The 27,692-nt window shown below is 42.6% G+C and overlaps 1 protein-coding gene across 1 annotated transcript in view; it reads left to right on the top strand.

The window, feature by feature from the left end:
* Nucleotides 1-22,760, top strand: part of LOC306797449 (neural cell adhesion molecule 2-like) — a gene marked incomplete at both ends in the record, with an annotated part of 35,506 nt that extends 12,746 nt beyond the window's left edge. Inside the window, 10 exons of the mRNA XM_079296815.1 lie at nucleotides 1,822-1,960; nucleotides 3,503-3,636; nucleotides 9,056-9,170; nucleotides 11,279-11,448; nucleotides 14,380-14,525; nucleotides 16,410-16,560; nucleotides 18,134-18,307; nucleotides 18,574-18,693; nucleotides 21,582-21,744; nucleotides 22,496-22,760. Of these exons, the coding sequence (XP_079152941.1) occupies nucleotides 1,822-1,960; nucleotides 3,503-3,636; nucleotides 9,056-9,170; nucleotides 11,279-11,448; nucleotides 14,380-14,525; nucleotides 16,410-16,560; nucleotides 18,134-18,307; nucleotides 18,574-18,693; nucleotides 21,582-21,744; nucleotides 22,496-22,760 (1,577 nt within the window). The remainder of the gene's footprint in view (nucleotides 1-1,821; nucleotides 1,961-3,502; nucleotides 3,637-9,055; nucleotides 9,171-11,278; nucleotides 11,449-14,379; nucleotides 14,526-16,409; nucleotides 16,561-18,133; nucleotides 18,308-18,573; nucleotides 18,694-21,581; nucleotides 21,745-22,495) is intronic.
* Between the last annotated feature and the right edge of the window lie 4,932 nt (nucleotides 22,761-27,692).

Genomic DNA, 27,692 nt, shown 5'->3' on the forward strand with positions numbered 1-27,692 from the left:
ATGATGAATAACTTATTTAGATGTACATTATTCATGCATTTATATATATAATGGTTAGGGACTGTTAATATATGCTTTATAAATGCATATTAATACTGCAATTCATGATTAATTCATGATTTATTAAGGTAGTTACTACTCGTTGGTAAAGTGTTTTATGTGACCTCATCTAAAGTGAGGACTATTTATGCCTTATAAAGCATTTATTAATGACATTGAAAGGCCAGCAGTGCCTCAAAACACAGTTTTTGAACAGAACAGGCAAATAGACACAACACAAAGTGATCAAATTCATATTAATTAATATTTATTGCAAGATGCAAACAATATACTGTTAAATACAAACCTCTCAGCCATTAATTCATGAAAGAAACAAACAAACAAAGACATTCTCCTTCAGGAGAACATGGCTGGTTACAAAACATTTGTAAATATACGACTAGAGCTAACCACGAGCTTTGCATATTCGTTTACTTTGTCACAACTGATTTATGGCGCTCTTCAAAGTCACTTCAGTCACATGAGCATTTGTCATGGTGGTTGTAAATGTCCCATTAACATAATGGATCCCTTAATCAGTCACGACAAAGGTTTAGCGACTGAAGCTTTTCTTATTTTGTTTTTTAAATGCACAGACTACTCTTTGAGACGTCAGTCTGTCATCCTCCACTTTGGTCCTGACTGAAACATCGCAGCCACTGTTGGACTTATCGCCATGCAGTCTAGTGAGGACAGTCCTCAGAGGATGAATTTTGACTTTGGTGATGGCCTTGACTCTTAAGGGGAGCAACAGCATCAAGGGAAATCTTCCTTCTGTCCATTACTTTGATTTATGACCAAATACCGGGACAAGAAATGACATTCCCATGAGTATCGGTTTTACTTTTAAAAGCAGGTGTTTGAGGCATGTTCTGCCACGATCCTTTTCCACTTTCATACACTTACTTACAGCTGTTGTGCACTCCACAGAAATGACGATCGCAACATTTGAACGCTTCTTCTTTTTAAATGCGACCGGACGCAGAATTCCCGCCAACATTTTGGCTGCGACTGCGCTTTAATATTACCGGCTCCTTGAATTCCTGAAAATTCCTGAAAATCCCTTTTTTTACCTTGTGCCACAAAGCCACACTGAGCAACTAATGACATTTTCATCAGCCTCAGCTGAACTTTGTGTGCAATCAGCAAATGTTACACTGATGTGGTAAACATGTTACACATTATGCCTGCTGATCATCAGCTTTTGAGCATCGTCACTCTTTGCATGTTAGCATGCTGATGTTAGCGCTTAGCTCAAAGCACCGCAGTGCAGCCTCGTAGAGCTGCTAGCATGGCTGATGACTGTCAGCCTTGTTATGATGACATGATCATTCACAGACGAGCTAGAAGCAATAAGAAACAGTAAATACTGAGTATTAGCAGAGGAAAGTTATACTTGTAGGTGGAAAGAAACACAAAAGCCTTACAGAAAACTTTTCTTTTCTTCTTGGGCTTTTCAGAACAGCCATGCGTGGCTTTAAATAGAGGCCATCCCAACACTTACACCTGCATCATCAATTCAAAAATACTCGAAAAAACCAGACGTTCAACTTACAGGACTCAACCCAGACGGAAAATTGGAAGGAAATGTATTTTAAAACAACTTTTCCGAACCCCTAACCCCGGATTCTGTCTCAAAGACATCATAGTTTAACAAGACGGCAAAAGCACAGCAGCTTTTTTTCCTTATTTTCCTTTTGATGTTCAGACCTGCAATAATTTGCTCTGAATGCTCGCAGAATGAAAAAAAAACAGCCTTCTCCATCTTGTTTGATCTCTCAGAGGGGCTGACGTTTCGGGATGTGCAGGAGTTCCGCCACGGTGAGACGGCGGAGGTGGTCTGCGATGTCATTAGCTCCCCGGTGCCCGTGGTGATGTGGTACTACCAGGACGCAGAGATCACAGAGGAGCACCACAGTAAGTGTTCATGACCTTCTTTCACTTCACCGCTATTCTGCTATTATGTTCTTCCTCTCAATGCCTATGGAAGGTGATTACTCGGTAAAACATGTGAGATGATGGATGATAGATGGATACCAGCATGTTCAACAGAAACATTTTCATGATGTAATATGTTGTTTTAAGAAATGTTCGCCTTTTAAAAAAAATCTCTTATTCGCTTATTTTTTTGAGGAATGCCATACAATGATGAATTAACTTTGAAAGTATGTTAAAGGTACCCTGTGGAGTTTTCAGAGCAATGTTTTTCATATCATGTGTGTGTGTGTGTGTGTGGAAACGCAGTCCTGCCGAAGGTTTTGTGTTGTGGTAACGAGCCAATGCGATTATGAAGGTAACAACAGTTAAGTAAGCAGCGATGTCAAAAGAATTACATTTTGAATGTAAACCTGCCAATTGCTCTTGATGATTATTATTATTATTATTATTATTATTATTATTATTAGGGAAATGCTTACGAGTCCCGGTGTGCCCATTTGTCTCTCTGCATGAAAAGACGAGCCAACGTGCCAAAAAATAATGTTCGCTAGGAAATGCTATTTCCTTCTTTTGTGTGGCTCCACAATAAGACAAGGATATCAAATTCTATGAATAGAAATCCCATCAGCCCCGGAGGAGGCGTATAACTTGGACGGAACCCATGTGAGCAAGCGACTGAGAGAATGGATTACAGAGCGGGTTGGACGGTGGCATTCGAAGATGCTGCTTCCCGTGAGATGCAATGCAAACCAGCAGCCTGCATCGTATGAAAGGAGCTATTTCTAGCAAAAAGGCCGCATTCAAACTCAAGCCACAATAATTTACAATCGTCTTGTCAGTCATATTCTGTCCCATTTGATTCAAAGCTCTATCATGTATAAAGCTCGTCCCTTTTAATCCCATACTTTTGCTTAAAAAGACAGATAGAAGTAGAGAATTACTCTGAGGACAGATTAACTGTCAGCAGTGTTATTTTCTGATAGAAGCAGGTGCAACAGTAGGAACCAGTCGACTAGGATTCATTATTTCCTCGTCTCCTCCACCCTGATTTACAACTCTCTACACCACTTCCCCATCCTCCATCGAGACAAAATGCATGCCTGAACACTGATTAGAAAGAGTGAACCCTTGAATCTGTCACGTTTTTACATTGAAATTAAAATCTTCAGTGCCACTGTGATGATGAAACATGGAGAAGAAGGCTCTTTTTAATCATTTCACTCTAATTACAATGCATGGTTATAAATATCTTTGCTTGCGAGGAATGAGATAGAAGCCCCATCACTCCTGGCCAATCTCACAGTGGCCACAATGGGAGGGAGTGGAGACTGTGATTGCGTGTTTATCTCCGTGGACTTTATCAGGTAAATGTGCTGAAGAGAAGATTGACAGTCTACTGGAGAGTGGAGATGGTCTCTGCTGTTTTCCTAACTTTCTTATCTCGCCTCTCTCTCTCCATCATACACTGTTGTTCTTTTGTCGTTTTGTGTGTCCTCCTCTCCTTCGTCCTGTGCTGTGAAGGCAGGTTCACGGTGCTGCCAAACAACAACCTGCAGATCCATCAGGTGACCAAGGCTGACGAGGGCGTGTACCTCTGCGAGGCCAGCATAGAGGCCCCCGGTGAGGCCACTTTTGTGGAAATCGCTGTGGTAGTCAACGGTGAGCTGGATTTCGAGTCATTGCTGCATTTGAGGATTTGTGATGAAACCAGCAGGACAAGCAGACAGTGCTTGAAAGGGAGACTCCCAAACATTAAGGATGGTGTGTCCATGAAGACGGATTTAAAAAAATAGTTAGATGAAAGCAAGTTCAGGCCCCAAAATATCCAAACTTTTAGTCGATCCTGTTAGACTTTGAGGCTTTCTATCAAAAATAATTTGCCTTTAGGGGCCAGTAATTAACTGTTTGCAAGAAACTGTGTACTTTGACTGTGACCATGAGAGCACCAACATCCTTAAAGTCACTGTGTTCCTACAAAAAACATTGTTGGTCTCAGCCCTTTCTCTAACTTTGAATTTTCTGGCTACAAATCCAATGTTCAAAAATATGCATCCTTTCATCTTCTTCCCTGCATCTCTGCAGCCTATGCCTCTTGGTTCTTCTTGTAAAGTCTGGTAATGTGCGGCAATGACGTTCCGAAGAGTCTTGAATTGCTTCGAATGGTAAACCAGCTGCAGGATAGTTCTAGTTGTCAAGCATAATCCTCTTAGGGTGACATAACCAGTAAACAATCGCGTTTCTCTGATTGAACACAAACCCAAACCTCCAAAGCTAGCTGAGAAGTGAGGCTCTTCAGTACTTCAGCTCTGCAGAACACAGACGCGTGCTCCTCCTCACAGAGTCAACAGATTAGCATGCATGAGGGTTTGACTTTCCTCTGCATACACAAGCTGTCTTGTCGCTGTGGTTTTCATAAATGAACGCCGGCCATTGTTTTCACTCTGAAGCCTACAAGGCACTAAGTCTGCAGATGCCTAAAGTTAAACGTATAATAACAGAGCTGGGATCGAGTACACAGGATCAGTGTCACATTGTTGAGCTTTTATTCGTTGGTGATAATTTGTTATGGAATCGATATTTTCTTGGAAGCACTAATTGCTGTTGTTGCTAAATATAAAGACACATGGTGTTGGAAGTGTGTTGATCGGCTAAGTGTGGACTACTCTAGCATGAAGGTGACACATCGCAGGGCTCCTTCACAGTGTTTTGATCATGTGCAGAGTGAAGCCGATGATTCTGACGTGCAGGAACTGACCTGGAAACTCTGGGCGAATGCTCAGTTGCAGCATCAGAACAGACTTGTCAGCTTTGACAGATTCGGACTCACTCCGGTATCTTTTAATCCTCTATATTCTTTAGTGTGATTGAAAATTTCAATTAGCGCTGTCTTTGGGCTCCGTGGGCCAAAGAAATCGAAGGATGTCATTTCAATTTTCTCATTTGTCCTCATTTACAGCGAGTCACCTGAGACCGGCGAGGTGATTGAAATGTGATTTCACTCAGGCCGCGAGCGTCGTGTAACGCTTGAACAGCTGCAATATTGTCTCTGCCGATGTAATTCTCTCCCACCTAATGTAATAGCAGAGCGGCCCTCCGCCCAAAAACTATGAATTGCATTCAATTTAGCACACCACTTACCTCCCTTCTGAGGAAGATCCAATAAGCCTGCTCAATGAGGCACGACCTATTATTGCAGCTCCACACGACGCTTGCCGTGTGGAGCTGACGGGACAGTCTGCAGAACTCCATCATTCTATTACAGACAATGTGTGTTTGATACTCAAACCTCTTGTGACAAACAGCCCAAATAAACTCTTTGATCTTAATTGATTAAAAGTTTAAAACATGTGATCATATTTAATCATAGTGTTGTGTTTACAGAATATATATAATATAGTTGTATATAATATGAGCAACAATTTGGACCTGCTCAAAGATCTGGAGCCAAGATTAGGGACCACCGTTTGGATATTAACTGTTAAATCACTGACAAGTAATAAGGGGATGAAAAAGTATTCAGATCCTTCACTGCAGTAAACATACTAATACCATACTGATGAAACAATCCATTACGAGTAAAATACCTGCAATCAAAACCTTAGTCAATGTTATTATCAGCAAAATGTACTTTAAGTGTAGAAAGTAAAAGTACCAGTGCAGTAAAATGTACATTATTTGCCCCTGACCTGCAATCTGAAAATCTCCCCCGAGCGTCTGTGTCAGAGTGATGGGATAAACCGGATGGTTTATCCCAAGACGAGGATTGTAACCAACTAGAAAATGCATTTCCTGCTGAAAATGCATTGGAATGCTGAAAGCTGAAATGAATCTCAAAAACATTGCTGAAAATAGATATCCAATTAAAAAAACATTGCAAAATGCTGAATAATCCAAAAAGATTACAAATATGAAGTTATATCACCCCTCTCCTGAAAGAGCTGAACATTTTGATATTTGAACGGTTTCTGGAGCTTAAAAGAATTCCAGCAGTAGTGATATTTGTTGTAGTAGTAGTAGAAGTATTATTCGCAGTATAAGTATGAGTAGCATTTGAATAAGTACTAGTTGTAGCAGTAGTGATATTTGTAGTAGCAGTAGTAGTATCAGCAGTCGTACGAATAGCTGTAGTAGTATTAGTACTGGTTATTAGTACTGGTAGTAGCAGGAATAGCAGTATTAGCAGTTGTGGTATCAGTCATAATAGTAGTGGTAGTAATAGCAGTAGTGGTAGTAATAATATTTATGGTAGCAGTAATAGCAGTAGCAGTAGTAGTAATAGTCGCAAAAGTTGTAGTAGTAGTGGTAATACTAGAAATATTAGCAGTAGTAGTAGTTGTCGCAGTATTAGTAAGAGCATTCATTATTTCAACAAAAAAGCCTAATTTTGAGCGAAACGTTTAAAAACGGTTAATCCATGAGGCTTTTGTTTTGAAAGGGTGGTGCTGGGTGAGGGGGTGAGGGGGAGAGGAGACATAATCATCATGTTTGACACATAAACAGAGGTTATTAAATGCCTGGCTTCATCACAAGCATTTCAATTAGAATTCACTCTTTGGGGCTTTTATTTTGAAATGGGGTGTGGGGTGTGGGGGTCCTCTAAAAGTCTCTAAGACCTGAATGACTGTATGAGAGAGAGACATAGACAGGGAGAGAGAGAGAAGAAAGAATTAGTGAGAGAGAGAGAAGAAAGAATGAGTGAGTGATTGTTGGAATGCTTAACAGCATTCCAACAATTAGATGTAGAGATACACTGGCGACTGGGTCCGCCCACTTACTGTCAAAAAGAAAAACTGCTCGCGAGCGAGCAGGAAAAAGACTCGGGAGCGACTTTTGCTCGCGCGAGAATGAATTTTGCTCGCGGAGTGACGTGAAAGCACTCGTTAAAGTAAAATACGCGCGCGCATGGATCTCATTTGCGCTCTCGGATTTTGACAGTGATTTGCCTTCATAGTCATTGCTCTCAAACTGAGGACACGCTGCTTCCAACATGCTTTATCGGGCCCTGAGATTGGACAGTCATAGTGGGAGTAGAAGTACAGCATAAGTGCAGGCTTGAGAAATGGACTGAGACGCCTGATTAAAAAAAAAAAGCTGTCATTCCCAGTGGCGGCTGGCCAATAGAGGGCCATGGGGCATGGCCCCACCATGAGCCACACAAAAAAAATGAAAAAATAAATTGTGATATAAATTTTGAACTGTGGAATGTACCCAGTAATGTGTGTAAAATATGATATCTGCGCAAAATATATGCTTTTCCTGCTCGTCCTCTCCGCCTGTGTGCTCTCTGCTCGTCCTCTCCGCCTGTCTGCTCGTCTGCTCGTCCTCTCTGTCTGTGTGCACGACACTCTGAGAACGCGCAGCTTGGGGGGCCTAATCGTTTTGGCCCCAAAGAGACGGGTCTATGAAGCAGTTTAGCCAATTGCTGATTCAAGATATAAATGAGTGACATACAATTTAGCCAATCAGCGCCCTCAAATAGATTCAGCTGTGGGCCAGAACGATCAGGCCCCCCTCGCTGCTGAGATCAGCCTGACCTCACAATCAGACAGCAGACTCGCGGGAAAGGGAAGCAGTACATGTGGAGCTTCTGTACTAGCTGTACACCAGACAGCTTTGGCTAGCTGGATGATGTCATGCTAATCATTTATTTAGCTTTTTAAAACAACGGGGACAGCACGGACAGTTACGGGAGTGAGGGATGAGGAGGTAAGGAAACATGAGAACACCAGGACACACATGAGAACTCTATCAAGCTACATATTAGACAAAGTGAACATCTTTTCTTCTACATAGCTGTCCTCAGTCTCATCTGCTTAACTTGGTCATGGAGGCATCAACATGTAATAGAGATGTTAAATTAACAGTGAAAACTCATCATAGCTTAATTTAACATCAGTATTCATAATTACACTTCATGTTTACTTCTCCTGATCTTCACCTCCTATAACAAGGTCCATAGGGGCATCTCAATAAATGAACATGTTATATTATATTATATAAGTGTTATTTACTGATTGTTTTCGTGTTGGAATAAATGTTAAATATTTAACTGCCAAGTAATAATGCGTGTTTGATACTTACATTTTTTTTGCATTAAATCACACTGGGATGTTTGCTGAAATTGATAGGATGGCCCTACCTAGAACATGTTCCACCAGCCACCACTGGTCATTCCCTTGTCACTGTGAAGGCATAACGGAATAAAAGGCCGGGCCTGCTCTCCTTTTACTGAATGACAAGATGCCAGTCCTTAAACTGAGTGGATGGCAGGGACACGCTGCAGCGCTCAACATATACTCCTGATAAAGTCATCAACACCTCTGCTGTTTATCAATACTGCTGTTTGGAAGCCATCACCAAGACGTTCTATATTTATATGTGTGCTTCGTGGAAATGTTAAGACCTTTAAGCACAAAAAATACGTTATTGTCCAAAATATGCTATTTATTCTCATGGCTCAAGAACATGACATGTGACAAAATACTGTGTCCTGGAACTAATATTTAGAATGATTTGTTTTGATGGTGTTTCTTCAGTCACATTTCTATGCATACCTGAGAGAGCACAAGCTCTCCCAGTCTGTATTCCCGTCTCTCAAACCAGCGATCTTAGAATCACACAGCAAGGAAGCACTTCTCATTTTGACTCTGGAGGAATTGGCCCGGCAAGACAAAACAATGGCTGGAGCTGGAGCGCTTGACGGGGACCGAATTATTATCCACAAAAGGAAATCGCTGTTTTTCAGAGATGGTACAGTTGTTTTTTGATGTCGGAACACATTTTCCGTCTTGCCATTGTTCATATGGATTCAGCCGAGCATTTCTGAATCGAACAATAGTATTATGGTTTCACATCGCTGTGTTCGGCTCCTTTGTGTTGGGTCAGAATGTTATTTTAAATCCCCATGGGATTACACGCCACTCGCAAAGGCCAATTTAATCCATTTGACAATGTTCGCCGTCATCATCTGGCTCAATAGACACTGGAAGTTGTTTAAAAATGAAGTCAGATGTTGGCTTTTAGTGATTCATCCTATTAACTTTCAGGCTCGAATGAATGTCTGTTTTTCTGTCTGCAGTTCCTCCGGTGTTGTCAGTGTTCCAGCAGTCCTTCAATGCCATAGCTGACCAGGAATCAGTCACCTTTAACTGCATGACCACCGGATCTCCTGACCCTGTGGTCACATGGCACAGGTACCTTCTGCTTCCTCAACACCTCGCCTCGGCCTCTGATAAACAGCTAAGAGAATATGGTGCGCCCTTTACACACGCGTACGATTCCATTCCAAAACCAAAATGAGCATGGAGCTGCTGCGTTGACACCCTTTTTCTCCTCTGGGAGTATTTTGGAACCTGGCTGCAGGGATTTGATCCCATTCGGTCTCGAGAGCATTCCATTAGTTTGGGCGCTGATGTCGGGCGGTTAGCTCTGCCTCGCATTAGCGTTCCAATTCATCCCAAAAGAGTTGGTCGAGATCTGAGCTCAGGCCGGTCAAGTTCTTCCGCAACAAAAGAAAACCATTCCTTCATTCACATGGCATTGTGCACAGGGAGCACTGTCATGTTGAAACAAGAGAGGGCCTTTCCAAGCTGCCACACCATTGGAAGCACAATAATGTCTAAGGGGACTAAAGGGTCCAACCCAAACCATGTAAAACAAACATCCACATACTTCTGACAGTTATTGTCTTGACCATTTAATTCAAGCTAGCCTAAGCTCCTTCAGATAACCTACGTGCCACTGCACGTCTTTATTTCTGCCCATGTACGTGTGAACGTAAACAGCCTACAGAGGAATGTATAGTCCGCCCTCGCACATTGGCCTCAGCAACCACACCATCGTATCACACGCCACGTAGCACCAGGTGGAAATTTGCACCTGAAGAGCATTTGACTCCACACAACCCACTCTACAGCTCGGCATCCAGTAATTGGCTTGCACCCACTCAGCAGGCAATCGTGACAAGCCTGTTGCACCTTCATTGTCATTCCAGTGAAGTTCATGCCTTTTCTTTCCTTATAAACACACTTTGTTTTTTGCTTCTAGTTAATTCATTTGAATGGACCAGAGCTGTGTTGCTGTATGTTTGAGGCTGTTTCGTACAAATCAATTATTCCTCGCATGGTTGCTGACAAAGACGAGTGTTTTTTCCATTTTTGACTGAGCACTTCCTGCCTTCTAGGCAGCTATTAATTGCACTACAGCGCAAATAAAAATGCATGGAAACGTTCTTGACGTAAACCATCACAGTGAAGATCACAGTTGTTTCGCAGCTACATTATCGTTGCATGATAATTCACGGGAGACATTTCAAATCATTCTGAAATGATGTGACATTGACAAGGACGATCCGACATCGTTTTAACTGTGATGTTATTTCTTCTGCATGATGTCGCTGCAGGGAACAATAAATGAATGAAATGAGTGACTTTGCTTTTTTTTGTTAGTTAACCGTCCATGAACCTTTTGAGGAATTTAAAGTGTATTTCCCTTTCTTTTGGAGGCTTTGCTGAACCCATGAACATCCAGTCATTGCGCTAGTCTCATACTTTTATAGGATAAAAAAAGCGGCCATGAGTTTGTCTAAATCTGTGTTAAAAAGGGGGAAAAGTCAGATTCCCTTTAACCTCACGGATTGCACGGCTGGTTTAAGCTGCGGTAAATAAACAAGCGGGGAGGCTGCAAGCCCGCTTCACACCATTACGCTTCTGCTATGAAGCTTCAATATAGACATGGATCAATTTAGCCGTTGCTTTTTTTCTGACTAATTTCCCAACAGAGTCCAATAAGAAAAGACATTAAGTCAGCACTGTGTTCCACAACCACACCGGAGTCATTAAGTGAGCGCTGCTGTCTTAAGCGGAATGCACACAACAACACAAGTGAGACTCGAACGCCGACGGAGAATACGAGTTTGAGAAGTCGTAGAGTGGGAAGAATTCTGATGACAAACTACAAATGATTCATTGAACTATTGTTCTTCAATTAAAGTGCGATATGTCTTTCCGAAACAATACTTTCTATTATACTTGAAAGGATTTCTGTAAAAAGTGCTGTCATGTTTGGGCCTGTTTAGGTGCGACAGAGCTAGAAATAGCTTCAAAGTCAAGCTGTCTGCACTTAGCCTCTCTTTTATGGGATCGGTTGACACCCAAAGTGCTAAGATTATACATCTGTAACATCAAACATGTGCTGCAGAGTGAATTTTGCGGAGGTCACTGTCAGGTGGGAGTTGGTTTGCCATACTTTCTTGCCGTCGTCGCTCATCTGCGGATTGTGCTTCTGCTTTATGTCTGCGCAGGAAAGGGCAGGAGCTGGAGCCATCTGAGCAGTATATTATCATCAGGCTGGACGGAGGCCAGAGCATGCTAACCCTCCGCAACATCCGACAGGTCGACGGGGGCTCCTACACTTGCAAGGCCACCAACAAGGCAGGATCTCAGGAGAGAGAGATCGTCCTCAAAGTGTTTGGTAAGCATGTTTAAGTTGACGACTGCTCATTCATCCGTATTTTTTGAGTTTCGGGTTAGAAACAAAGTGTGTGTTGTCGTCTGATGAACCATTAAACACATGACTCTGATCCGCAGTTTTAACGCAGGGGCTGCTCTCAGGCTGATGTCAAAGCTTTTGAGATGTAGTCCGTTCTTTTCCTTTGTCGGGTGGATGGACAGAGCAAACAAACACAGGACTTTCACCAAGGAGACCGCTGTCTGCGTCCAGTGTGAAACCAAAAGTCAGTGTTCAAGTCGGGTTTGTGACGAACATACTTATAAACCCAAACCATGCTCTTTTACTGAACCTAAACACAAAGTGTCATTGCCTAAACCTGTATGACTGAGCCATAGCATAGCTTATGTTGCTACGCCATTATTGGAATCTGTAAATCCCCCTTAAGACTGTTGACCTAAAGGGAGGTTGTTTCACTGAAAAATAAAATTGAAAGAGATAAAAACAATCTCTCTCACCTCTGGTCGAAAACAAGCCATGAAAATAGTTTCAGAAGTACATTTTAAACATTGAACAGACTTCTCTTTGCATCTCGTTTACTGTGGATAATCTAAACATAAGTGAAAACAAAGATTCATAGGGACTACTTCTTTAATATAAAGAAGTTGGACAGATAAAACCCAAACTACCTGCATGGATAGATATCTCGCAGTGTAAGTGGAAAGTAGGCATCACTAATTATTTTCTTTATCCCGTCACAAGCCAACAATGAGTCAAACTGTCTGTATTTATATATGTTTATGGTGTTAAAAAGCTCCATCAGTTGTCATTATGTCCCTTTCTGCTCAACACTGAAACCATTAATGTCCTTCTCACAGAGTGAGGGCAAGACTGAGCCTCTTTTTATGCAAAACGTGTGTAAGAAATTTGAGCAAAAAACTGTAGTTAGTAGATATAATAAAAGTGTTTAATAATTCATAATTAATAATTCATAATTAGTCATAATCATAAGGGTTTTGGGAATGCATAAATAAGATAAACATAAAGTGATGTAGGAATAGTAGCTAAAAGACATGAAGCTTCTGCCAAGTTGCAGAAGGTTAACTTTCACACTGAAGGATTATTATAGACGGGATTAAACAATAACTGACAATCATTGAATGTGTTAGAAACTCAGGGCAAGAGAGTCATGGAGACAGGCGTTGCAGTGCGTAGAGAAGTTAGCCAATAGCAATTGAGATAGACGGAAGGGGAGGAGTCGCGAACGAATGTGTGGGAGGTTTGAATTAAAGTCTTTTTCTCTCTCCCGTGAATGCTCGCAGAGGACAGACGTGTTTTATACCTGAGGAGCTGAGTAGAGTTTTTTGCAAATGGGGTTTTATTGTTTTAATATTTCATAGGAGTATGTACTCCAATGTTTAACTGTAATCGTACTTGCATCAGTGGAATTAAATTCCTTATAATTGTAAACCAGTTTTGGTAGCGTTATTATTGCAGCGTGTGATGACTGCACAAAGCAGCCGGACACGTGTGCTCCAGCCTTCTCTCTGTGGGGGTTGAGATTCAGCCTCGACACGTGTCAGCACAACATTTGCAGTTTAATAATTATAATTAATGTATTAAAGTATAATTATGGTTGTTAACAAATGCTGGAATAAAATATTCTTGTTTTTAATAAGACTGGGTTATTAAAAAAACATTTAAAATCACGCATCAAGCTGAAAAGAATAAACTTTGTAAAAAATACCCTAAACCTGGAAAGTCAAATTCTGGATTTTTATCTTTCTGGCACTCGAATGCTGCTCGGTTCGTCCCCGTTTTGAGTTGAAATGTTTGAGATAATGCGTTATTAATAATGTTCCCTGCAGAGTGGTTTTGCACCATGCTTGATAAATGAGAGTCCACACACTCACACCAGTCTCAGAACTATTAAGAGTTTCATCCGTGTGTGTGTGTGTGGGTCGGCTTTGAATGCGCATTATTGATGGGAAGTGCCTACATGCGTGTTTCTGTCCAACACAAAAGGCTCTGCAAGGTTTAACAGATGTACGATCAACCTAAGTGCTCCATAATTGAGCTCATTTGTTTTTATGAACAAGTGAAATGATTGGGTGTGGTAGCATGTACAGCTAAAACGATTGGAGTCGGGAATAGGTTGAGTTAACTAACACAGCTGTGTATATATACTGGTACGGTCACATTGATCTATGCACTGAAGCTCCCTGCAGGTATAGTCATATGTGTGTTTGTGTGGCCCTATGTTTTGACAAGCTCCCAAAATCCCGAGAGATGGCTCCTCCACCTTCAGGCTGAAGCCATGTGGAATTGCCAAACACTGCTCCCTCCTGGGAGAAGCAATCCATGCTTCATGTGACGTGCTCAGTGGCCGTGCCATGCCTGAGGTTTCAGGCCTGGCTTTATCAGGAGGAGGCGAGCGGGCAGCAGGTCCCAGCGGCACGCTTTGCAGCACTTATCGTGGCGCTCGCTCTGCGTCAAATTCACACGGAGAGGCACCCTTCTGACAAAAAATCGATATCTCTCTTTAAACAAAAAAGGTGGAACGCACACAGAAGGAGAGGGGGATTTGATTTGTTTTTCTTTAAAACTTTTGCAAAGTCAGTTTTTGTGTTGTCGTCTAGGCCAAGAAATGTGCACAAAATAGGCCAGAGGGCAGCCCAAAACTGTGGAGTGCGACTGCAGTGTATAAATGATCTTGGCCTACACAGTCAGTAAGTCATGCATCAGCTCTGTGTTTAAACCCCCGTGGTATAGCCTTCATCTCCGCCCCCTTATGAGTTAGATCTTTGACAGTTTCTGTACCGCTCACCCTTTTACTTCCACAGTCCTCCCTCTTCCCTCACACCTTCTCCCCTGCCTTTCAATCTGTTCTTCACCTATGTCATTTTTATTTCCTTCCTTACTTACTGACTTCCTTCGTCCTCTTGTGGCCTCCAGTCCAGCCCCATATCACCCAGCTGAAGAACGTGACAGCCGCAGAGGGCAGCGCCGCCATGATCTCCTGCGTGGCTGAGGGCGAGCCTCTGCCCGACATTTCCTGGAGGAGAGCCAGCAACGGCCAGACCTTCGTGGACGGAGACAAGGTAGAGACTGCCAGGAAGTCCATCTGGCTCTGTGTGGTTGTTGGCTGTAACTTTACACACACATAGGATGTATAACACAGGGCATATCGACAGAAGAAAAACAAATGTATATCTTCAAAATCTACACATTTTCCAACATGTAGATGGCATTTACTTGATTTCACTCCAATCCAGTGCAACCCTAACACAGAAGGGACCATAGAGTTGTGTACTGAGTTGAGCATGCTAACCAGCTAGCCGCGGCCGCTTGTACGTCACTGTAGAGACCAGTTTGTCCTCAGTTCGACAGGAGAGGACAAGAAGAAGAGCTGCCCCGAGGGCTTGTCAAAAATACATCCAGGGCCTTTTTAAACGTTTGTGTGTTTGATTAAACCCAAAGTGGGAGGAACAAAAACACTTTGTCTGATCCTCCCCCCGACATCTACATAACATGACGACGATGTTTTTGCGGCATGAATTGTGAATATTCCATCTCTTTCTCGTGGAAACCTTGCATTTGCCAAATGTCAACTTCCAATGACTTTGAAATGCAACCCTGTTGTCATCTCTAGTGGGGCGCAGCGGTATTACAGGTGGGCGCAGCGGGAAATGCAGCAATATTTTGATTTCAAGAACTTTATTGAGAACTTCACGTTTACGTTAGGCCGTATGCAGGTTAGATCCTTGGCGACTCACACGTGTAGCTTAGTGTGCAAAATGAAGAGACATCATCTCAAACACTGAGTGAGTTCTGGCTCGGTGTGGAGAGGGAGCATCCACTCATGGGTCAGAGGGCTGCGGGCATTCTGCTTCCCTTCGCCACGTCCTACCTCTGTGACATCGGCTGTTCTGCTGTTGCCTCTCAAAACAAAATACAGATCGAAGCTCAACATTGAGCATGAATTGAGAGTGGCCGTATCAAGTCTGCAACCCCGTTTTAAAAAGATTTGTCGTGGAAAGCAGCTCATTGCAGCCACTGATACTGATAAAACGTGATGGCTCACACATATCTGCACTCATTTTCTTTTGCACAGGTTGCACGTTGTTGTTTTGAAAAGATATTCAGTGCAAAACAGGTAAATTGCAGCCACAATAAGCTATTTTTTGCAAAATATCAGTTGTTTTTTGCACAGATAGAACTTTATTTGCATTGTTCTAACAAAGTGATTGCACATTTTATTTGTTTTTGTCTGATGGAGCAATCTGGTTTACTTGAAAGTGATTGCAATTTTCTTTATTCTATTATTTGAAAAAGCACAGAATGTTGTTGATTCAATAAAAGTTCAACATGGACCATTTTGTTACAATTTTGTTGGGGCGGTGGGGCGTGAACATTTGTCTTCCTCCAAAGTGGGGCGTGACAGAAAAAGTTTGAGAACCACTGAGTTAAAAGCTTAATAAATGTGGGGGTGGGGGTATTCATGGCGGTGCCTCGTCTGCGAAAAAGAGAATGTCGTGACAACTTCTTCATGACACGTATATATTGAAAAAGAAACACTGTCGCAAACAAAAGCCTTTGTGTTCATCTGATTTATTGAAACTGATGCAGGACTCTTTGGTTTGCAAAGGCTACTCTGCATGAATAGGAATTAAATGTATTTTAAAAAGTGGCATTGTCTGGAAGTAGTTTACGCAGTGAATCCAATCACAATGAAAACCCTGCTGCAGCTCTCTGATGCACCGTCGGCAGGGCCTCTGAAAAGTAGTTTCTTGGCGTGACAAAGGTTATCTATTACTCATTAAGGGCAATAAGTGAGTGGAAATGATAGGGATGTAAATGACAACTTGTCACTGAAGGCTTTCCACAAACAAACCAAACAGCTAGAATGTCTGGCCTTCTCTTGCGTGACAGCTGAACAGAGGAACATGACAATAAGCTGCATACGGGTGTGTTTGCATCCTCAGAGTCCGGACGGACGCTTCAAAGTCCGCGGACGCCACGGCAAGTCGGTGTTGACCATCAGCGGCGTGAGGCTCACGGACCTGGGTCGATTTGACTGCGCGGCCCTGAGCAGGATCGGAGGTCAACGGAAGAGCATGTTCCTCGACATTGAGTGTGAGTATGTTTAACGCCCGATCCGTGTTTAGAGGTGCTGCACACTCGCACAGGTGTTTACAATTATTCCTGCTAATTAGCTGGCACGCTCTGTCCTGAGCAGAGGTCTGATCAGCCAACGAAAGTGAAGACACTTGTGCGGCTGCACATTTCACAATCTGATGTTCCTGATAGGAACTATCACTAGGGGGCGCTACAGTAAACCCGCGAAGCCGACACGCTAAAGGACCATCGTCGCCGGTCCGACTTGTAGGGGGCGCTAGAGAGCCATTCCGTTACACAGAATTATGCATTCGTTTTCAGATGGCTATTTTCACCAGGCCTGACACTTCACCAAAATTTGGTGAGTTTTCATGCATGGCAAGTCCTCCAACCATGCGTACGTTTACCCAAACAAGTACAATTTCAATAGGGCCTTCGCTGGCCCGACGTTGTCTGTTGCTCGGGCCCTAAAAATGTAAGGAAGGGAAGTCGTGTTTTTTTGTACATTTTTCAACTTCAATCTTAGAAATACTTAAATTTCTTTCTCTTCCCAGGCTTCGTAATTGTATTTTATTATTTTAGCTGCAACAGCAGCGCGTTCCCTACTGTCGGCTTACATATCATTTACAGAATAAAAACAAAAGATTTGTTACGCACATTGCAGCATTGGTTTACAGCACAGGAAACAACATTTTTAAGTGCAGTGAGTAGATGTCGGTGCTTATGATTTATTACAAGGTGAAATGTTCAAGCAATTAGATGTGTAACATTGTCTTTGGGCAAAACAAATAAGACTGTTACTCTTGGGGCCCAGGTGGCCTGACATAACCCCCACAACTCCTCCACACTGCATTTCCATCCGTGCTATCAGATCCCTCATGTGTAAATTAAACAAGCATTTAAGCAGTCAAATCAGCAGGAAACACGTGCACCCCTGCAGTCTTGTTCGGAGTTCAAATGTTCACCGTGCGCAGTTCTAATAATTATTTTCACACAGTGGCAGACACAGTCTTGCAGGAAACAATGTGTTTTGAAAGTTTTTCTCACACTCACAATCTTGCAGAAATACACTCACACAGGGAAACACACACACACACACACACTCATGTAGTTGTAAGTTTGAGTCGGTTATCTCCAATGTAAACTGCAAGGACTCATCACTTCTTTACACATAAACCTTAAGTAAAGCAACACTAGAAATGTCTGCACTGATGCGTTCAAAGTGATAAAATCACAAAAAAATAGCATGTGGGTTGGTTTGCAGCTAAAATAAGTCCTCCAGTTTCACCTCACCTCAAACTGACGGGAATTGTGTTGAATTGCTTTCATGGTTTGCAGGTATTACAGCCATTATGTCTATATTTAGTTAGATTTCTGGGATGACAGTGATGTAATAGGTCGAAGGCACACAGTGCAGCAGTGAAAGTGCCTTCATCTTCAGTTAGAAAATGCATTTATTGTTGTCATTGTCCAAATGTCAAGGCGTGTGTTTGGTTTGAAATAAAAACCTCTCAAAGTAGCAACGCATTTGAAAAGTAATATCTGAAATAATTCAAATGCTGCGACCCATGTCATTGTTTTTCCTTTGCAGATGTTCCGTCAAATCCATACGCGCTGCGTCTCTCAGCCGTTTATCAGCACCTGATGACCGTCACCTTCACGAAGCCCGACTCGGATGGCGCCTTACCCATCAGCCACTTCCTGGTCCAGTACAAGGAGGTCGGCTCAGAGGAATGGACGGACGTCAAGTCCCACAACATCCAGAGTGAGTGGGGGTCATGTTCATTATATAACCTAAAGGCCTTTTGGATGTGTTTGAGGTCGGACCGCATTGAACTGGGACACGCATTTCTTTATCGACCTACCTTTGTTGTGTATTGTGGAGCGAATTGGAGGTGCTAGTCCTCACGAACTGCAGCGATAGTATGTCACCTGCAGATCGTCATTTTTTAATGATGCACTCTGCCATCCACGTGATTGATGGTCGCCACGTTTCCAGGTGACATGACCTGTGGTCCTGTCTCTCTCCAGCGACCGTGATGCTGACGGGGCTGGAGCCCAACACGACGTACGAGGTTCGAGTGGCAGCTGTCAACGGAAAGGGTCAAGGAGAGTTCAGCCACACGGCGAGCTTCCAGACTATACCCATCCGTAAGTCCTCTGTTCTCCCCCCGCACGCAGCTCGTTTCCTGTCACATTCTTCATAATAAGAGCGTCTGAACTTGCTACGATGTGACCAGAAAGGGATCCTCAGAATATTCTAACAGCCACTTACATATGTCTCCGGTCATAATCACTTTTAATCATCTCTACAATGGCTTGATAGCATTTAGACTGGGCTCATTGCAATTTTTGCCCCCACTGACTGAAATCCAGGGGCATTTTCAAAAAATTGGGGGCACTTTTTGAAACTTGAGAAATAACATTTAACCTTTGTTCTAAATAATAAATATACTTATTTAGGCTTATTTAGGCTTATATGAGCAATTGTTATCAAATGGCAACAATAAGACTATTAGGCAGTAGTCTACAGATTCAAAGTGTTTTCTTAGATTTTTTTAACAAAAAACAAACATAAATCAGACAATCATATTCAATTTCATTCTTATTTCTTTGTGGTTATTTATTATTATTAAATGTTTTAAACAACTATTAACAATTATTAAGTCAACGATACCTTGATTACATATACATCAGTCATTGCATGGAATTATTGAGAAAAAATATTTTCGTAGCACCTCAAATATTGTGATATTACCCATTTTTGTCCTGAACTTATGAATTAGTCATTGTGTGGAATTTTTGAGATAAACATTTTTATAGCACCTTAAATTTTTTTTAAAATGTGCCATTTGAAGGTACAAATTCAGTTCAGAGTTTTTACTTCATAAAATATCTTAATTGACTGTCAGTCAGGTATTATTCATTTCCAGCAACCCTCAAATCAAAGAATAAAGACACTTTACGCACAATTTAGGTGTATTTTACCTTTAACTCACAAGATGCAGGTAGCATGTTTTATACTTACTGTGAATATAATTAATTTAATCTAATTTCCATGATGCAATATTTATACTTTGTTGGCATCTTATTCTGAAAACCGGATGTTCATATGAAGAAACCGGATGTTGTCTCACGTCAATCTTTCCGTTAACTTTCAAAGTCCTTCGCTCGCTCCCGATCTGCGCCGTTTGAATGAGTTTACCGTGAATTTCAGCATATAGGTGCACTACAATTTAAGTGTCTGCTGAGTTGACCACAGTCACAGGTCTCGACAATTACAGAAGAGTGGTCCACATTTCTTTGAAGTCTTTTTGGGGTTGATTGTGAAGGATGTGCAAATTCGTTGAAAGTAATTTCTCATGGTTGTTTTGCATTTCTTCTTCGCTGGCTCTTGAGTGCACTTGAGTCACATCAAGGCTTCCTTCGTCGAAATGGACACAAGGAAGGACTCTCCTTCAAACCAGCTCGGGTTTAATAATGATTATGTTTGACTCTCTGAGGGCCTCCTCAAACAAACTCTTCTAAATTGAATGGAAGTGCATTAAAGGAATGCTTCACCCTCTAAATGACCATCTGGATATCGGTAACTCCTCCTGTGTTACCTTCAGTTCTTGAGGAAGACTTTGTTTTTCTCTCATGTCTCCAAAGTAAACGAATAACCGTAAAACAGAGTCTTGACGAATTTAAGTAAATGATACAATATTCAGGCTTGACTGTAGGTGGGACAACATCTTCTGTATTCAGCTCACTGCTTTGCCACACTTTAGGGGTCTTTTCTTAACTGGGAGGTGTTAGACTTCACTGCCCCCGGCCGTCTCTGGCCACTTGCACCTTCATATCAATGTCTGATCCTCCTTTTAACTCACAGGCTACTGAACACCCATATAAGAGTCTTCTTCAGCAGCAAAGTTCATTCACACTCACTCTTGCGTCGCTGATTACTCCTGGCAAGGTCTGACCTCTAGCTGTCAGCAGCGATGCTACAGCGGATGCTCAGTTTGCTCAACCCCAGGATCACTTAAGGGCACGACTCCATTCAGCTGTGCCCACTGGGAGCCCCCTCTTTGCTGCACTGCCTTCAGTTTCTCATTACTTTCAATTGAATGCGGGCCTCTGCTGCTTGTTCCCGACCGAGCTGAGGGCTCAGTGCGGACCGCTCCGAGAGAACGCATTTCAACTTTTCTTACTTCGCCTCCCACGTGAATCTGTTTAGTTGCTGCAAGCTACGGAATCAAGGGGGCGCCCAGTGGCCACTGAGCTGAAGCATCATGGTGACGCTGACGCTTGCTACTTTGAGCTGCAGTGTGGTACAATATACAGCTGAATAGTGCACACAACCTCTGCACCTGTGGAAACCAGAGGTGTTTACTCATGACGGAGAAGGAAGATGCAGGGTTCGAGGGTAAATACAGTGTTTTGTTCCGTAGTTTCAGGCCTCGAAAATGCTCATAATGTGGTTTTGTGAAAAGATGAAAGTTGGAAGCTGCAGAGCTTCTGATAATACAAACAAAGCACCAAGTAAAGCCTTTTCCACCTGTTTCAGTGCGCTGTAGATCTCCTGTAAACTTTCTTTCCATTGACTGCATATACAAAACGTCTGTAGGGCTGAAACGCCTTTGTTTTGGAGAAGATTTGCTGGATTCACGCAAATAATCAAGATGGTCCGCTGAGGATTGTGTGGAGTCCCGGCGTTGTGGATTAGGACTTATCGAGATGTTGGAAACCCTCCAACTGACTGCGGAGGATTTCATTGCCCTTCGAGTGGTTTTGAAAGTAACAACAGCAAACAGTTTTGTCGGGGTGAGTGAGCTCTCCCCCTCCATGTATGGATGTAGGGGGAGGCGAGGCTGGAGGTCAGGCGGCGTCTCTGCAGGCATCCAACCTGAGGTCACCTCCTTGAGTGAGACGTTGAACATCTACCAGCTCCACTCATGCCGCACTACACCTGACCCCCGACCTCTGTCTGCATCTTAGTATATGAACCAAACTTGCTAACCGTGTTTTCCCCTTGTCGTGTGTGTCATTGCTCTCGGCAGAATCCCTGTTCAGCGGGCTGGGGCTGGGGATGGTGGTGGGCCTGGGAGCACTGCTGCTGCTCCTCGTGCTGGTGGGCTTCAGCTGCTTCTCCCTGCGTCACTGCGGCGTGCTGACCACAAGCAGCAAGGGCAAAGATATAGAAGAGGGCAAGGCCGCCTACCTGTGAGTTTTGTGTTTCTTATGTTATTATTATTATTAATTGTTTTAGAAAAGGAGACTTATTTGTACGATCTACTGTAGGTACACCAACAGACGCTCAACCACCTTTTCAACCACAGTATGTTTTTGATTATATCTTATTCACCAACATCAGTGCGTCTCAGTGCAGTGAGTTCACCTTGGGAGAGTCCCGTTTGCATGCATTGTGTGTACATTGATGACGTGCATGTATTTAATCTTAACTTTATGTGCTACCACGCTTCCTGTAAGTATCTCTGTATATTTGTATCAGCATGAATGTGCCTCAGCTTTATGTTAGAGCGGGTACTGTAGCAGCAACTCACACAGGCATTTACAGTCTGCACGTTGCTACTACAGCTGACTCATGCTTTAAGATGAGTTCACGGGCCATTTGGATGAATTGTTCTTTGAGCTAGTGTGGGGGGATTGAAGCATCGCTGTAGCCATCTAAACATCTGTAGCACTGAGATGAAGTGTGCATAATGAGATGCCGCTTGAGATAATAGAACGCTCCGATCCTCCTACTGAGTTTGCAAGATGCCAATAGTGCCAGTCTGAAGAGACTTAGTGGTAATAAGTATCTTCAGTGACCAGCAAACGCTCCGCAGCAATATCAATGCTATCGATACGAGTGTACACAGTGATGAATAGCATGAGGGTGATACGTGGCACGGCTTAGAGGCTGTTTGTGTTGGTGTGAGCTGAGAAGTGTTTGTGTGTGTAAGTGGTGTAGGTGGACGGCTCTGACAAACTTTGAAAACACGGGTTTCTGGGTCGACGAGGACACTGTCGGTCTTCCTCCGCCTGGCTTCGTACCTCGATGTGGTGCTGGAGCCCAGCAGGGAGCGGCCAGCGGCCAAGTGCCCTCGCAGTGCGGTTTAAACTCTGAGCCAGAGCTGACCAGCGGACCATCAGCGGACAAGGTCAACCGGGACACGCTGGGCTTTGTAATTGCCTCAGAAAAACAAGTTGAAAGGTGTTTGCAGTGGCCCCATTGACTTCAAAAGTCCATCCTCACTTCCAGTTGTTTGAGCGTTAAGTGTAAGTTGCTGTCAGTGGGTCCAGTGGGCAGATGAAAAAGAACAGTGGTTTGTGCAGCGGATCTGACTCCAAGTCTGCTGTTCAATAAATCCCTTTAAGACCTACGCCGAAAAGTGGCCAAAAATCTACTTTTTACTTTTGAGTCTTTGCAAGTCTCATTGTCTATAATTCTGGTTCTGCTCCCGCTTTTTATCAGCAGTGTCTCGAGGCATTTTTCTTCACATTCACTGATGGTGATAGTTTTAGTGGCAAATCCAGTCCCATCCTGTCAGTCAGTGGTCCAGGATTAGATTTGCACACCAGTCTGGCCCTTCACTCACCTGCCAAGCCCCTGAGGGCCAGCGTCACACAGTTCAGTCTAGACTCGACTACAGAACTGCATTTGGTATTGTTGGAATAGTTCTGTGCTGATGTTCAACTATCGGGTCACAAAAAGTTCATGTTGAATGCTTTAAATTGCTTTTTTAATCCAGATTCTGAAGTCCATATATTGACACAATATGATACCGTATAACGACACAGTGACAGTTTACGTGTTCTGGCGATGCAGGAGAGGTGTGTGCTGACGTCTGTGCCAAACACTGCATGCCGATTCATCAATTGGGTTGCGATATGATAACTTTATTATTTATACAGTGCTGGATTCATTTTCTGTCCACTAACATGTGGTATGAAACGAATAAAGAGAGGAACTCAGTGTGTAAACAACTGTTTACTCAGACACACAACTACCTCACAAGCTGAAGCTGAGTACTGTCAGTAACGCAGATATTTAAGGCTTCGTTACAGTGGCTCCTCTGGTGCTCCCCACTCTAGGCGCTGCTTTCGATGTTCGATGTTTCGAGTGTCTGTCTTTTTGATGGCGTTTCTTGTGGTCTCTGTTGTGTTTGGTGCAATATGAGCTGTGTAGTTGACGTGTCTTCCATCTGCCCTTCTCTATGAATCTGAATATTTTTCTTGCCATCAGTTTGTCAGTGTTTTTGATGAGTGGAATCACAATCTAATACAACACGTATCATGTATTTATAATAAGCTGGAAAAATCTGTCATCACCTATAATTAAATTACATTTTGTCATTCTCCATAGGTCTGCATGCAAATTGACACTGCCTGTGGGGATGAGACTGAACCTAACAAACCAGAGTGTAAGAAACGCAGGATCCAACATCACATCTCTTCCAGTCGATTTGGAGTGTTGCTTTTGATGAGATGGGAATGTGTCATGTTCAGTGAAACAGAGGAGTAAATATCACACAGGGGGCAGCAGAGTGTGTTGCGTTCAAATTTACTGACAGCAGTTACTTCCCCCAGCGGATCAACTTTTTAATGAAAAAATATGTTATGTTGGTTCACTGAATGCATTAGCGGTGTCCTTGATTTGGCATCCACACTCAAGAGAGAGGGAAGATCAGGCGGCCAGACCTTCCCATATGTTGAGAAAACCTACGTCCAATCTGGGTTTGCATGAAGCTAATGGGACATGAAATTGGTTCCTCTGTGCAGCAACTTTACCATCCAGCAATCAGCCAACGGGGAACCCCCCTCTGGCTGTGATGAGCTATATCCACTTCCTTATTGATTAATATTCATATTGTGTGTGTGCTTTGAGTTCCTGTAATGTGCAAATCTCAAATCATTTTCTGGTTTTTCTCTTTCTTTGCTTTTTTTCCACCACAGGAAGCTGCCGCTGAAGGAAGAAAATGGGAAAGAGATGATTGTATTTTGTTTATTATTTTTTCATCCCGCTTTGGTTCATAACTTTTGATTTACAACCTACATCGGACTTTCATGCAGTTAAATAATGATACATCAGCCCCCACTTGGACTGAAGCATTGCCGCGTCAAGCTAGCTGACTTCAGTTGTGTTGCTTCAGGAGAGTGTCACGACCCGGCTCAAAAAGTAACATGAGGGAGACAAGACGACTTATAAAGTAATAAATAGACATTTATTTAAAGTACAACTAACTAAGCCAAACTAAATAAACAATCAAAACAAGGCAGCAGCCAGCCAGGGACAGAACAGCAATTTACTCAGTGTATACAGGACCACCTAAACCAGGGGTGTCCAAACTTTTTTTAAAGAGGGCCAGATTTGATAATGTGAAAATGCCCAAGGGCGAACAGTCCCTGCTGACATTATTTTAAACAATACAAGTAGCCTATACATACATTGTTATTTTATCATTTTATTTTCAATGACAGCAAATAGCAAAGTAACCAAATGTAAGCATTCATGTGTGACCAAATCTCAACTATTCTGCCTTTCACATTTTGAAAGTCAGATAACACAAAGAACAAGCCATCTAAAAGCTAATTACATCGAAACCGATCAATATTCTCAGCTCAAGACAATCTTAAATATGACTTAGTGAGGGTGATGAAAAGTTGTCTCACATTTAAGTTCAACACACATGAAACAGGCTAACGAAAAAAATCAAGTTGTCTCTTCGTATCTGATGATAGCTCTTCAGTGTTACGAGCCAGGCAACCATTAGCAAACTCTGTCTTCTTCTCGGGGCAATTATGTTTTCTGCTATTTTCATAACACAGTCTTTGATAAACTCATGTTTAGCAATTACCACGGCCACTCCGCAGCTTACTTTGATGGTGTTTTCATGTGAAAAGCAACGCTGCTGTGTAGCCAAGTTATCTTGGAGTTGCGTCACTTTTCTAGCTCGGTCGCTCTCTGATAGCTAGTTGTAGCATTAGCACGTTTGGTCTCGTAGTGTCTCTTTACATTATATTCCTTAAACAAGGCAACAGTCTCATGTTGAATTTGTATGATTTATTCATTCCGTTTTGACTGTGCTGGCGGGCCATAAATAATGCATATCAAATCTGACCTCGGGCCATGATTGGCCCGAGGGCCGGACTTTGGACATGCCTGACCTAAACTCTGTTCCGCAAAAACCCACCAGCGTAACACATGCTCAGTGACTTAAACACTGATCACTACAGCTGCTACAATAACCAAACATGAGAACAGCCACTTGCCTCCCAAACAACCAGATTGCTCATCTCACTCACTTCAACGAGGTGCACCTGCCTACCAGGTTACAGCTGCTACTGATTTGAAGTGAATGCAGACACCGGGTCAACCAGAAATAGACGAGCCCCCATATGTCACGACCCGGCTCAAAAAGTCGTAAGATGAGGGAGACAAGACGAGTTATGAAGTAATAAATAGACATTTATTTAAAGTACAACTAACTAAGCCAAACTAAATAAACAATCAAAACAAGGCAGCAGCCAGCCAGGTCCTCCACACAGGAGTCAGAGAGGGGAGGGGCCAGCCAAAGAAGAGGGGCAGCCTTTATAGCTGGGACCAACCCAGCAGGCTCAGGTGGGGCTCGTTAGCTGCCGATCAACATCCTGCAAGACAACCTGAGAGGAAACAGACACAGACCCCAACAGTGTGTGCATAAGTATGTTTTAGTCATCTGTGTTCAAACTGCATATGCCGATGTGCGCTGTGGTGTGCAGCTTTAGTAATGAAAAAAACTAGATAAAGGCCACAAATGCCCTGAGTGGTGTCATGTAATTGTTGCTATGTGTATAGTGGGACTCAAGGCACGGGACCAACAGAGTTAAGGTCTGCCGATGAGAAATAAATCAGTATGTGTATCATGGATGTTTTTAATGTTACCTTTCTATATTCATCCAGGTCTCAGATCGGCCTGTGATGCATTTTTTTCCCTCAAAACCATGTTTGGTTTCCTGGTCTGATTGCTGTTCTCTCTGATGTTGTCATGTGTTGTACATAGGTGAAAAAAAAAAGAATATTTGACAGAGCTTTTACGTAAATATATCCTAAAGGATGTGTCTTTTTTCAAAATGCAAGAGGCTTGGCATTTTTTGTGAAAGCTCCTCAGATGGTTAGGCTGCTAAAGCTAAAGCTGTTAGGTCTTCTTTTGTTTTTTTTCTTCTTCTGTTGTGTTTTAGTCCAAAGTTCAGTGATGGTGTAATTCTGCTTTCTCTCGTCATTTGCTTTCCCTCAAGAAAATCCATGCCCTACGGCTATTTCACGGTGTTTGTAACTATGTACATCTTCGGTACGAGTCGTTTGATTCTTTTAGAGAACGCAAAAGCCTAAATTCAGGAAAATATAATGTTCTCAGATGGTCTGGCTGAGGGATCCACATCATTCCTTAATGACAAGCCACAACCCAAAGAGATTATCAGGATTTTACAACATGAACATTGATCATACTGCTCTGCAATGTCTTTGCTCGGCTCAGCACCTTGTGTCATGGTGCAGCTCAACTGTCACGATGCATTTTGATTGGCTGTTAAGTTTCGGTTCACGATAGTCATGTGCTCGCCCACTGACCAATCACAGCACACTCTGCACCTCACGGCAAAGCTCACGTGGACACTGAGCGGCATGTAATGCTGACGTCATTATAGGCTGCTAGCAGCCGCTGACACGTCAAAGACTACACCCAACATGTCAAACTAAAGATCTGATTGGTTGAACATGATGACAATCAACAATATCGTCCCCATGTACTTTAATCTGCACTGGCTGCAGGTGAGAGTCTGCAGGCCTCTGCTCTGTTCTTACATGGAGACACAGAGGTGAGATCTGAGAGCAACTGAGGAAGACAGTAGCTGTGCAATGAGAAAATAAGATCAGGGGAAAAATATTTTTATAAATTATAATGCATGTAATTTATTTAAGAAAAATTATTAAATTATGAAATAAAATTAAAAAATATATATATATATATTTTTCATTTTAAATATATATAGCTTTATGATTCTGTTTCGGCCAGCAGAGAGGCAACACGTCTAACATGGCAAAGCACCTTTCAGAGAGACTTTTTAAAGAGTTCAAAGAACGACGGGTAAGCAAATGTGATTATAAACACGAACAGCCCCAAGCTCAG

This window comes from Melanostigma gelatinosum (genome assembly GCF_949748355.1).
Source record: "Melanostigma gelatinosum genome assembly, chromosome: 24".
NCBI lineage: Eukaryota > Metazoa > Chordata > Actinopteri > Perciformes > Zoarcidae > Melanostigma > Melanostigma gelatinosum.